Source organism: Cervus elaphus, chromosome 8 (assembly GCF_910594005.1).
Source record: "Cervus elaphus chromosome 8, mCerEla1.1, whole genome shotgun sequence".
In the NCBI taxonomy this organism is placed as follows: Eukaryota; Metazoa; Chordata; class Mammalia; order Artiodactyla; family Cervidae; genus Cervus; species Cervus elaphus.
In genome coordinates, this window is record NC_057822.1 from 7,749,989 (window position 1) to 7,763,267 (window position 13,279).

Below are 13,279 nucleotides of genomic sequence, written 5' to 3' on the forward strand. Positions count from 1 at the left end.
TTAGGGTACTAGAAGATGAAATCAAAGAAACGGGGAAGTCAGGTGGAAATACCAGGGGCTATTGGGAGGTCTCTGAGCTTAGGACACACTTCTAAGTTTTTCTGTTTTTGTTTTTTTTTTTTAATGGGGCCACTCTGACTGCTGTATTCAGAACAGATACTGAGTGCCAAGGGTAGAAGCAGGAAGGCCAGTTAGGCCAGGGCAGAAGTTCAGGCCAAGGATGCCGGTGTTTTGAACTAGGATGATAGCAGAGCGAGTTTCTTGATGGTTTGGAAGTGGGATATAGGAGGAAGAGGAATCAAGAACAACACCAGTGTTTGTCTGCAATTAAACAAAACTGCCATCAACCAAGGCAGGGACGACTTCGGGAGGAGAGGGTCGGTTTTTGGTGGAGTGGAGGGTGTTCGAGAGAGAGGAGGAGGAACCAGGAGCTCAGTTCCGGGTCAGGTTAAGTAGGCGATGTCTTTCCAGTGGAAACGTCCAAGAGGACGTTGCCAACACAGGTTTGAAGTTTGGGAGAGAAATCTATGGTGGAAATCTATGAAGCTGCTAGGAGGGAGCTGGTGTTCAAAGCCGTGAGAGTGAATATAGTCTCCAGATGAGTGCTGTGAACAAAAAGCAGCAAAGGGAGGTGAGACTGTGTGTTGGGGGAATGACAAAAGGTGGCCAGAAAAGGATCACATGCTTATCTGAGAAAAAGAGAGAGCGCTTAGAGTAAGTGTAGCAGAAGACATCGATGCTGGAGTCCTCACAGTCGGAGCAGATCGCTGGAGGCAGAGCTGGGCCAGCGAGGTCGACGCCCTGGCCTCCGGCCTGGAGACCGGCCGCTTCTCCATCAGGCCGGCAGGATCACAGCTTTCCTCAGCTTCCTGCCCGTAAGCGTGGGGACCGGATAGCCGAAATCGAAACTCATCTAAAGGGCAGTTCCAGCTTCTCCCTAAAGCTAAGGAGTTGTACGGAAACGGGAGCCAGCCGAGGGAGCGGGGCCAGAATGCAAACTTCACTCATACTACGTAGCTCGGCTACTTCAGGGCCGAAGTCAGTAACTGACAAACTCGTAAAACCAACACAATCACAACTTTCATAACGACAGAGGAGGCCGTAGGCTTTTCCTCTGCGCAACGGCGGCCTCACTAGCGTCACTCTGAGGTAACAGTCTTTTTCTTGAATCGCTCCATGGAACCCCCAAAGCGGGAAGCCTCCCACACTACGGGTAGAAGGATGGGTCAATTCACGGTCGGCGAACGGGGCTAGTTAGGCACCACAAAAGGATTCGCAGGGCAGGGCAAGTCAGTGACTCTCGCACGCTTGCATTGGCTGAGATCGCGAGGCTCTCCTCACGGACCGGCCAATGGGGAGGTTCAGAGCCCGGTAGCAACCCCCACGCCTTACAAAACGCGCGTGCGCGAGTGTGACGGGCGCTCACCACACTGAGCAGGCGCAGCCTCGTGTCGGCTGGAGGGGCGGGTTGTAGCGGCGCGCGCTGCGTCCCGGCGCTCGGCTTTCCCTGCCGGTCCCGCCCTCCGTCGCGGCGGCGCGGTGCACCTTGGGATAGGGAGCGATCTCCGAGCGAGGCAGCAAGATGGACGCGGGATTCTTCCGCGTAAGTAGGAACGCGGGGACCTGGGGTGAGGTTGGAGGGGGGGTTATCCGCAAAGCCCGGCAGGACCCCCTAAGCTCAGGACGGGGTAGCCGGCGAGCAGAGGCTTCGAAGATTCTGGGGATCCTCGGTAGCAACGGACGCTCCCCCCTGCCCTGCGGCGGGGACCGGTGCGCCCCTGCGCAGTCTCCTCCTCCGGAATCGTCCCCCCTACGCGGCGGCGACGACGGTCGCCGGAAAATGGCGGCGGGAATGGCAGGGAGCGATACCTCGCCTCCCGGCCTGCCTGACGGGGCCTGCAGACCGAGCCTCGCGTCCCGCCGGGTCCTGGGGCCTAGTGGGCCCGCGAGGAGGAAGTCCCTGGGGGGAGGCGGAGGGAAACCCTGAGGTGACTGGATGCAGAAGGGTCTTGAGAGACTACGGGTTTGAGGGTACCGCCTCAGGAGAGCGTGGTCCGGAAGCGACGTTGAGCAGCTTTTCTTGAGAAAGCGGGCGCCTGTCCCCCCACCCCCACCCCCAACCCGGGTCTAAGCCTTCGGGAAGGCTCCGGGTCAGAGTTCGCGGGAGCTCCCGCCCAATGTGATATCTCTTCAGGGAGGGGAACGCGGATAATTTTGTGTTCAGAACGTTTGAATCCGAGACTCTCTGAGCAGAGAGCGCAACAAAAAGTGCGCGTATATGAAGGCGGGGTTATGGAATGGATCTGCTTCTCCTTCCCGCTCACCGTACCCCCACCTCTCCAGTTTGTTTTACTCTTTTGAAAGTCTGCTCGAGGAAAGATGCCTGTAGATTCTCAAGGGTCTGCGGGCCCATCGCTTACCAGCAGGGACGCCTCGAAATTGGCCCTCAGGGGCCATAATTTATCGAGCGCGTGTTGGAGCCTGCTCATCTCCTTTTTCACTCGTGTAGGAAATGATCACCCAGTGGAGATCTAGATCCTGGTTTGGCAAGTGACACTAAGAGATCTAGAGTTTGCAGGTTCTTTTTAATGCTGAACGGACCGTGTAGAGACCAGTTGGTTAAGTCAGAATATAGGTTGGCTCTTTCCACTCCCTGGAGTGTGAAATATGCAGCGTGTGTGTGTGTGTGTGTTTAAAGGAAAAGTTAAAAGAGGGGAAGACCGGGACTTTAGTAAAGAAAACTCTTGACACTCCAGAACTAGCGTTGAAATTTCTTTTCCGTTGACTTTAAATGTGTTAGTTTTTCATTAAATGTTGGAGTGTTATTCCAGGCGTTTGACTTAACACAGCCAGTTATATGACTGTTTTTAGGTTGTGCAAACAGTACTGTAGTTGTTTATGTAATGATAGTTTCGATTGAGTTTATCAAATTTTCACACTGCAAATTGTATCAAAGTATTTTGTAGTAAGTACTGAGTATTTCCTGTAGTGTTACTGTAATATTTTAAAACACAAGCCTATTCTTTTGATATTTTCATTATTTCGCATGGAAATTCCCAAAGGAAAAGAGCAAGACGGTTGATAAATTTACGAATGAGGTTTGCTTTTAGTGTTGGTAAAAACCTGTAAGAAAAGGGTACAATATAATCCTTAGGGGGATTGATTGGATTTAAGCTGAGTTAAAAGATTTTAGGACAGTTATTCTTTTAGTACACGGCCATTCAGGTAGTAAGATAGAAATAGTAGCTTTCGTTTGCTGGACTACTGCTATCTGCCAGTTACTTTAAGTATATAATTTCTGATATACACAGCCCTGCGAGATATTGAATAGATTTTAGCAAGTAAGGAAACATTCTCAGAGAGGTTTAGTAAGTTTGAGGTCATATGACTTAACGTAGTGGCAGAGTTGGGGTTCTAATCCACATTCTTTACCTTCCTAAAAGAATTTTCTTGATCACTTTCCAAGGGACAGTGGCCAACTCTATGAACCATTCGGTAGTTTTCATAGCTCAGCCAGCTATTTCCGTGTTTAATTGGGCCAATAGGAATGACAGAACTCACAGTGATTACTTGATGGCCCAAGTGGTGTTTGATGGCTCTCATTTTTCCAGTTTCTTTGCAGAAATTGAGTTTAACCTACTATGTTTTTCATACATCTCAAGTTCTAAAAGTTTTGCAACCTAACACAGCTTGGTCTCAGGGTGTTCTTTTTCCTTTCCCCCCTGTTTATATGCATTGTCACAATAATTTTGCAAGCATGCTACTGGCTTTCAGAAGAGGATGAAGCTTAATCGTTTTGTTTAAAAAGGATATGTTAATATTTACTATATTTCAGTGTGTTCTCATTTAAAAAAACAAACCAAGAACCACCTTAAATGTCTTAGCCTAGAAAGAGGTGAAAAAGATATACATCAAATGTAACTTAGTAATGGGGGAGGTGTTAGGTTTATGCTATATTCTGTGTGTTGTGTTTGACTTGTTATAGTGAGCATATATTTTGTAATTTTTTTGTTATTTTATTTTGTAATTTTTAAATACAGTCAAATTTTCAAAATGTTAACTATGTTGAGAAAAGAGTATATACTTTGTACCTGTGAATATTAGCTATGATATTTCTGTTTACTTGATGACCCTGTTTCAAAACTGTGAAGGTCATAACCATCATTAGCAGATAAAAAATAGGATTTTAACTTTGAGCTCTTAATTGAAATGTGCTTCTCTTTCTACAGGGAACAAGTGCAGAACAGGATAATCGGTTCAGCAACAAACAGAAGAAGCTACTGAAGCAGCTGAAATTCGCAGAATGCCTAGAAAAAAAGGTATTCTTTTGGTTAAACTGTTCTGCACTTTTATAGCACAGTTGATTCAAACATTTTGGCTGTTTTGGAGCTGGACTGTAACATGACTACTTAGGAAAACATTTATAATTAAACATTTTCCATCTTTTAGCAACAATAGCAAACACCTGGAGATTGGCACAAGCAAATAAGAATGAGCTCTTAATAAATTGTATCATGCTAAACCAAAGAGGAACTTTGTTAAATAAAATTCTTATGTGAGCTTTCTTTCAGGATTGTGAAGTTGTACTAAGTAATAATTGCTTGCATCTTTTATCAGGTGGACATGAGCAAAGTAAATTTGGAGGTTATAAAGCCTTGGATAACAAAACGAGTAACAGAAATCCTTGGGTTTGAAGATGATGTTGTGATTGAGTTTATATTCAACCAGCTGGAAGTGAAGGTAATAATATACAGATGGCTCTTATTTCTGAATATGTGACATAATTTTGTGAATCTATGGAAACTGAATTTTTCTATGGAGTACAAATATAGGAGGGTTATTTTACATTGTTTGTTGTGAAAAGAATTCACTTTGTAAACAACTATTAAGGCTGGAAGTTTAGTGAAGGTACATAGTTTTGAAAGCTACACAGGTGAAAAATCAAACTTATTGTTTGTAATTTTGCTGTTACATGTTAAGTTACTTTGACAGCAATTTTCTAATGATAATGTGATTTATGATTTAAAAGGCCTGAACCAAAATGGAAGTTATTCCTTGCGTCTGAAGTATAGCACCATCACCTTATTAGGTCACAGCAGAGTGAGTGTCCCAATGTCGCTCTGACCCAACTCCCTTGATGATGCAGTGTGTGTTTGGAGGTGAGTTGTGTAAAGTGGCCGAACATCAACAACAACAACAACAAAAAAATACAAACAGGAAAGAGCAATGGGTAAATCTGTACACTGCTCTTTAAAAATACTATTATGAGATGGACTTTTATGTGAAGCATGAGGGGCAATTCTGATTTGATTGGATATTGTTTTTAAAATAATCAAGAAACTAAAGTTTTTAGTTGTAGCTGCATGTCAGCTAGTCATCGATTACATTTTAGGCACAGAATTTTTTGTTTACATTATAGTTAAACTTCAGACTAAAATAAATTGACAGTATTGTTAGACCCAGTTGATGTAATTGTTCTTTCTTCATACATGAGATATGAGATGACAATAGAATTGATGTTTAAAAACAATTTTATTATAAGATAGTTTGCTGTTATGCCACGACAACCCAAAGGACAGTAAGATGCACCATATAACCTTTTGGCAAATATACCAATGTGAATTTACTTTTCCCAAAGAGTTCACCCTTGTGTTTTGACAGAACAGTTGACATTTCAACTGATAAGGTATTTCTATTTTTAAGACATAATTTGGTAATTACATTTTGTTTTGAATATTTGCAAATAGTATTTAATTTTAAGAATATGTTTCTTTTAAAATGTATGCATTTTACTTAGAAAACCAGGAACATGGGAAAAAGTTTTTTAAATGATGATTAAAGATAGATTTTATTGGAGAAATGCTTTACTGATTTGTATTTTAGTGCATTTTAAAAACCTTAAGTATCTGGTAGTATTCCCCTTATAGTGAGCATGAGATTAAAGTTTAGAACTTTTTTAAACAATCTTTTCTTTTTTTGTGGTTGTGTACTCATTATTGCTTGTTCGTCTTTTGCAATTTAGATAAATGATATAACATTAAACTCAAGGTGGTTGAGTTGCAGTAGGGAGTCGGAAGCAAGCCAAGGGAACATCTTTCTCTACAGGGGACTTGGCGATTCCAAACCCCCAAGGTTCCAAGAAGAAACTGAAGACACCTGGAATCTGTACTTGCTTTGTGCTATTGAGCTGTGCTTGTTATATGGACCTTGTTGCTTGACCAACAGATGTAGCATTTAAACACCCAGTTATTTCTGAGAAATAATGACCTCTTAGCCCTTTGTGGACAGTTGAGAATTTGAGGTGTTGTTATAATAGATTTTCCTTATGTAGAAGTGAAACTTTCAGCTTAGTCTTCAAAAGTTACAGAGTGCATGCATAACTGGACAATAGATATTTTGTAGAAAGCTATCTACAGTGTTAGAAGTGAACAGTTTATATACTTTTCTATTTCTCAATGAGGGAGAATTTCCAGACAAGCAGACACTTTCCTTGTTAGTAAATGCAAGAATTTGTGGATGTTCCATGTTGGTTTTTAAAGTTGATAAATGTAAGGCCCACTAACAGCCATAGTCTAAAAATACTTAATGAAATCCACAAAGGATTAACGGGCTGCTCTGATGGCTTTTGGTAAAGTGAGAGAGAGAATTTGGTAATCTGTCCTAGAGATTACATTGCTGAGAAACTACTAGGGAAAGCTATTTTTTAAAAATAGTAAAGAATATATGTATCTAAGCCCCTATGATAGACTTAAAAATACTAATTTAAGTGAGTTTTAGATTGGTTGGTTGGTTTGTTTTGGAGTAACCTGTTTTTCTTCCTGTCATGTCTTTTTGCAGAATCCAGATTCGAAAATGATGCAAATCAACCTGACCGGGTTTTTGAATGGAAAAAATGCTAGAGAATTTATGGGAGAACTGTGGCCCCTACTCCTAAGTGCACAAGAAAACATCGCTGGAATCCCTTCTGCTTTCCTAGAACTGAAGAAGGAAGAAATAAAACAGAGACAGGTAATGACCTTTACTTTTTTGTAATGTTTGACTGGAGAGAGTAGTATCCAGATTGCTGAGACACTTCAAATTTTACATGTCCTGGCTAGGGTCAGTATGTTTTTCTCTACTGTAATATGTTTGAATGTTTGGCTTTAGTTCTCTACTTCTCTCACTTTTATCCCCACCCCCCACCCCCTAACAATGAGTTTAAAATGTCATTGTCCCAGAGTCCAATAATTTTGTAGATTATATATATATATAAAAACATTTAAAATATATGTTTGTGTGTGTATATAGATATATATATTTTAAAACATACCACATATGTATATACATTAAAAATACGTGTGTGTGTCTAGTACATTTAGCTTAAAATAAAATTGAACTTTAGTAACAGTGTAAAAGGTAAGCACAAGCTCTTCATATGGGCAATAATTTTAAATCACAAAAGGATAATATAAATGTGAAAATGATTTCTTTTTTCTTAGTAAACTTGAAAACAGCCAACAGCCATTCTCTTTAGTTCAGCAAGTATTCAGTACCCGTCATAAAGTTTGTCTGTAGTGCCGTGTGGTCAGTTGTGTCTTAACTCTTTGTGGCTCCATGGACTGTAACTCTCTGGGCTCCTCTTGTCCATGAATTTTCCAGACAAGAATACTGGAGTGGGTTGCCATTTCCTCCTCCAGGGGATATTCTTGACCCAGGGATCAAACCTGCATCTCCTGCATTACAGGCCAATCAGTTATTCAGTCTGTAGTATGGATGAAAAAAGACCAGTCTTGTTGAGAAGCAGAGACTGATGAAATGACAGTTAAGTGAAATTGGGGTGGTGAAAGACAGTTATATATAACATTGGTTTTTATCAGATGTACAGTCTTCAGTTTGCTCATTAATCTCAAATGTTCAGCTGTTTACTTTGAAAACCTTATCTTTACAGATTGAACAAGAAAAGTTGGCATCTATGAAAAAGCAAGATGAAGACAAGGATAAGAGGGATAAAGAAGAAAAAGAAAGCAGCAGAGAAAAAAGGGAGCGGTCTCGAAGCCCAAGAAGGTACGGTACAATCTGCATACCTGATGTTTTGGGTTTTATATGTGAATTTATTTTATTTTATTTTTTGTGTGTGTGATTTATTTTTAGTTGAAGGATAATTGCTTTACAATATTGTGTTGGTTTCTGCCATACATCAACATAAATAAGCCATAGGTATACATATGTCCTCCCCTCCTTGAACCTCCCTCCCACCCCTCTAGGTTGTTACAGAACCCTGGTTTGAGTTCCCTGAATCATACAGCAAATTCCCATTGGCTATCTATTTTACATATGGTGCATACCTAATGTTTTATGAATAACTTCGGTATTAAAATATTGTGTCCATAAAGTTCAGTTCAGTTCAGTCAGTCAGTCGTGTCCAACTCTTTGCAACCCCATGAATCGCAGCAGGCTAGGCCTCCCTGTCCATCACCAACTCCCAGGATCTGCTCAAACTCATGTCCATTGAGTCGTTTATGCCATCCAGCCATCTCATCCTCTTTCGTCCCCTTCTCCTCCTGCCCCCCAATCCCTCCCAGCATCAGGGTCTTTTCCAACGAGTCAACTGTTCGCACTAGGTGGCCAAAGTATTGGAGTTTCAGCTTCAGCATCAGTCCTTCCAGTGAACACCCAGGACTGATCTCCTTTAGGATGGACTGGTTAGATCTCCTTGCAGTCCAAGGGACTCTCAAGAGTCTTCTCCAACATCACAGTTCAAAAGCATCCATTTTGCAGCATTCAGCTTTCTTCACAGTCCAACTCTCACATCCATACATGACCACTGGAAAAACCATAGCCTTGACTAGATGGACCCAGAAAGTTACACAGTTAAAAAGGAAGCTAACAATACAATTCGGGAAATTTTTCCATCATACAGTTTTCATGGTGAGCTATGGCTTGCCTCCAGACTAGGATATTTCTTTTTTTAAGAGATCATCATTTGACTATAATAATTATCTCTAAAATCTAGGTAAATTAGTCAGTCCCTTAATTCCTAAATCAAAATCTCGGCTTGTCTTTCATATTGCTTTAAATTATTTTGAGTTACTTTGATGTACTCCAACTCTTTCTTCTCTAGTTTTTTTTTTTTTTAGTTGGAAGTCTATACCCACTAGCCCTTCATATTGTACTTTTCTTAGATGATTGTACTGAACGCAAAACAGATGTTTGCTTTCTTTTTCCTTCCATTGAGACTATGGTTAGGTTCCCATTTTTTAATCCATGATTCAACTTGTGTATTTGTGGTGGTGAGAATTCCATTAGGCTTTCCATTTTTAGGATTCTAATATCTTCATAAATTAGCTGGCTGGAATTAGTAAAGAGAGCAGATAATTTCTTTGTCCCTTTTATTGATATACTTGATATTAAAAGCTGTTACCAGGGAAGCAGTATATCTAGAGTTAGGCACAAATTATAGTGGTAACTATTTGAAGTGAACCAGATTTACTCTTTTATTTCAGGTTAGGGAAACTACTGTTGAAATGGAAAAGGGGCTTCTCTTCCCAAAAAGCTATCTTAGGCAAGTTTGATATATTCATCCTCTTCTGAAGAGCATATTGCTTTAATTGCCCTAGTAATTTTTTGTGTTATTCCAAGAGTATATGATGAATTTTGATGGGATCTGTCCAGATCTAAACTGCTTTTTTAGATCTGATTTATATACAGGGTGTCCCTGATAGCTCAGTTGGTAAAGAATCCACCTGCAATGCAAGAGACCCTGGTTCGATTCCTGGGTCGGGAATATCCCTTGGAGAAGGGATAGGCTACCCACTCCAGCATTCCGGCCTAGAGAATTCGATGAACTGTATAGTCCGTGGGGTCGCAAAGAGTTGGACACAACTGAGTGACTTTCACTTTCAACAGGCAACTTTCTTATTACTACGTATTTCATTCCTTTTACACATCCTTTTCCTGTAAAAAGTTGTCCTTTGGTCTTCCCAACTCTCGGAATGATTAAGAACCTAAATCTAGAGTCCTAGGTCAATATGTTCCTCTCTTAGAACTGTTACGGGACTGCCCTGGTGGCTCAGACAGTAAATAATCCGCCTGCAATGCAGGAGACGCAGATTTAATCCCTGGGTCAAGAGAATCTGGAGAAGGAAATGGTAGCCCACTCCAGTATTCTTGCCTGGAGAACTCCCATGGACGGAGGAGCCTAGTGGGCTACAGTTCATAGAGGCACAAAGAGTCAGACATGACTGAGTGATTAACACTTATAACTGTTAGAGTAGAGAATGTTGTTATCCTTCATTTGCTTGATTTTTTGGTGTTCTCTCGGCCCTTTTCCTACTAAATAAATGTGAGAGAGTATCTTGTATTTTTAGGGAATTGCACAGGTGTAGACAATAATGGTGTAACTTAAAAGGTTAACCTCACTTCTTTTGACCTTTTCTCTGGTCCACGTTATTTAAAAAACCTGAAAAAAAAATTGCTTTCATCCTAGACGCAAATCCAGATCTCCTTCCCCTAGAAGACGATCTTCCCCTGTCAGGAGAGAGAGAAAGCGCAGTCATTCTCGATCTCCCCGTCACAGAACCAAAAGCCGGAGTCCTTCCCCTGCTCCAGAGAAGAAGGAAAAAACTCCAGAGCTCCCGGAGCCATCAGTGAAAGTAAAAGAACCTTCAGTACAAGAGGCCACTTCTACTAGGCAAGTACATAAAAATTCATTTTTAAATATCACAGTTTTAGGCTGTTATTAAGTCACAATAAATATACTTGTGAGTTAGAAATGTAAACTTGTTTTCCTTACAGGTTTTTTGTTGTTGTTGTTTTTGTTTTTTTCCTTACAGGTTTTTAAAATTATAAAGTTAAATTGTTGAAAAGAAGTTCAAATTTTATAGTAAAGTATAAGTAAGATGACCCAAAGGTGACCACTGCTATCTGCTGGTTGTGTTGTTTCAGACATTTTATATACTGTAACTTGCTCCCCCCATTCCCCATATCATGGACAACTTTGCACTCTTAAAAAATACATGTGATTAAAATTGTTAGTTGTTCTCTGGATTTCAGTGATGTATATATCTTTCTAGATGTTTTCATAGATTTTGAAAACTTTTTAAAGAGAGAAATAACTTTTTCATATCCCTGTATTAAGACTTAGGAGTCTGAGTAGAAAAGGCACGAAATAAGCTTTTTTCCAATCCCCCACCCCCACCCCACAGTGACATCCTGAAAGTTCCCAAGACTGAACCAGTACTAGAACCTAAAGAACCTTCTCCGGAGAAAAACTCCAAAAAGGAAAAGGAAAAGGAGAAGACCCGACCAAGATCTCGGACACGTTCGAAGTCAAGATCCCGGACACGTTCTCGCTCTCCTTCTCATACTAGACCAAGAAGGCGCCATAGATCTCGATCAAGGTGAGTAGTGGCTTTAAGATCTGAATAGATCTTGAATTTTTATGTGTTGTTCTCCTAGGTAGAATTAGGTAAATTATTTCAAAGCTGTAGAAAATAATTTAGCACAGGTTTATGTTTTGGATTTCCAGAGATGATTTGAGAACACTGTCTATGTTCTGTTAAAAATCTCCGTACAAATAAAAAATTGTGTCCCTTGAAATCCATTTTTTAAATGTAGCTGTTGAGAAAACTATGCTAAGGAATTCATTCCTTGGGTATGGTTTATTCAGATTCTAACTCTGTCGTGGCAGATCATACTCGCCTAGGAGGCGGCCAAGCCCAAGAAGACGACCCTCTCCTCGAAGAAGAACCCCACCGAGACGAATGCCTCCTCCCCCAAGGCATAGAAGGAGTAGATCTCCAGTGAGACGGTGAGGGTTTGGGGGTTTGGGGGGGGTGGTTTTTCTAAATTTGGAGCTGTCAGGTGTACCAAAGTGCATTGTGTTTGTTTCAGGCTAATCTTTGAGTTAGTGTTCCTTCAGGAAAGAAAAAAAAAAAGAACTCATGAGTAATAATAGGTAATGTCTCATGAAGGGATACCTCATTTGAGGTGTAATGCTGTTATTTTTGAGTGATAGCACTTATCCAGTGTTGAAAGATTAAAAAAACAAGACATTCACCATCCTGTTGGGTATTTGTGTTAATCTTTACCATTTTGGACCCTACCAGGAAATCTTACCAAGTAAGGGAATTGTCCACCTTCTCCCTTTGGCTTTTAATTACCGTTAGCTTCTGAATATAGATGATAATAGAGTCAATAAACTGGTTTTGTTACTGTTCAGTCACTAAGTCGTGTCCAACTCTTTCGCAACCCAGTGGACAGTAGCCTGCCATGGGATTTCCCAGGCAGAAATGCTAGAGTGTTAAAATAATCCATTATACCTTAATGTTTCTTTCATATTAAAGAAATGATGAGTACTTAGGATAAACAGTTGAAGTAGAAATGAAATGATTTAAAAATTACAGTCTCATTCCGTAGATATAACCATCAATGGCAGTTTGGTCCTATTTTTGAAGAGACTTGGCATAAAAGTCACTTTGTCAATACTGGTGTTCTTTTTTCAAAACAATTTTTAAATTAGCATAAGGTAAATGTTAGGATCGAACACTTTTTTTAACAAAAAGATTATTGCCACACCTGCTTCGAGTAGAGGTATAGTGTTCTGGTGGCAGAGTCCTGTGCCATCTTGACGATGCATTTCACCTGTTTTTAGAGGAACTGATGATTGTGCTTCAGATTATATTTAGGACAGAATTTTTTGTGTTTTGTGTCTCTTAAGTTTTTTCAAGGCCCAAATCAACTTGGAGATAATAAGCTCTGTAATTTTGTTTTGTTTCTGCAGTCTAAAGTTTTCCAGAATCCCATATTTTTAAAGAAGATATTTTGGAGGAATTCTCTGGTGGTCTAGTGGTTAGGATTAGGCACTTTAGCTAGTGTAGCCCGGGTTCAATCTCCAATTGAGGAACTGAGATTCCACAACCCTTGCAATGTGGCCAAAATAAAACAGAAACAAACAAAAGAGACAGTATTTTTTTTTCAGGGAGGAGTTGTCAAGATATGTTGGACCAGTTTTTATAAATACTACTAGAAATTATGGCATTGATGTTACTAGTAAAGAGACTAAAGATGTAAATGGTCAGTCAGTTTAGGCATCCCACTTTTCTAAAATTTCTTGCTCCTCCTTAGGAGAAAAGTAATGCTGGTGCTTTGTAGTATAAGATTAGTGGAAACAGCTACTTCTCATACTGGAGTTTTGCAAACAGTGTGTTTTAATTGCTTACTAAGCCATTTAGCAGTCAAGATAATTTGCAGATTGTGTAAGATTCCCTTTCAGCCAGTTTTTGTCTCACACTTAAGGTAG

At 40.4% G+C, this 13,279-nt stretch overlaps 1 protein-coding gene across 9 annotated transcripts in view; it reads left to right on the forward strand.

Annotated features, from left to right (window-relative positions):
- The first annotated feature begins 1,454 nt into the window (after positions 1–1,454).
- Positions 1,455–13,279, forward strand: part of SRRM1 (serine and arginine repetitive matrix 1) — a 29,424-nt gene continuing 17,599 nt past the window's right edge. For 7 of the 9 annotated variants that reach the window (XM_043909261.1, XM_043909262.1, XM_043909267.1 and 4 more), the window contains exons 1-8: positions 1,455–1,603; positions 4,230–4,319; positions 4,618–4,740; positions 6,838–7,008; positions 7,928–8,043; positions 10,466–10,669; positions 11,184–11,378; positions 11,669–11,788. In XM_043909261.1, the coding sequence (XP_043765196.1) occupies positions 1,583–1,603; positions 4,230–4,319; positions 4,618–4,740; positions 6,838–7,008; positions 7,928–8,043; positions 10,466–10,669; positions 11,184–11,378; positions 11,669–11,788 (1,040 nt within the window). In that variant the 5' untranslated portion in view covers positions 1,455–1,582. Of the gene's footprint in view, positions 1,604–4,229; positions 4,320–4,617; positions 4,741–5,029; positions 5,160–6,837; positions 7,009–7,927; positions 8,044–10,465; positions 10,670–11,183; positions 11,379–11,668; positions 11,789–13,279 lie in introns of those variants that run through there. The other 2 variants (XM_043909266.1, XM_043909270.1) reach the window with 2 other exon arrangements.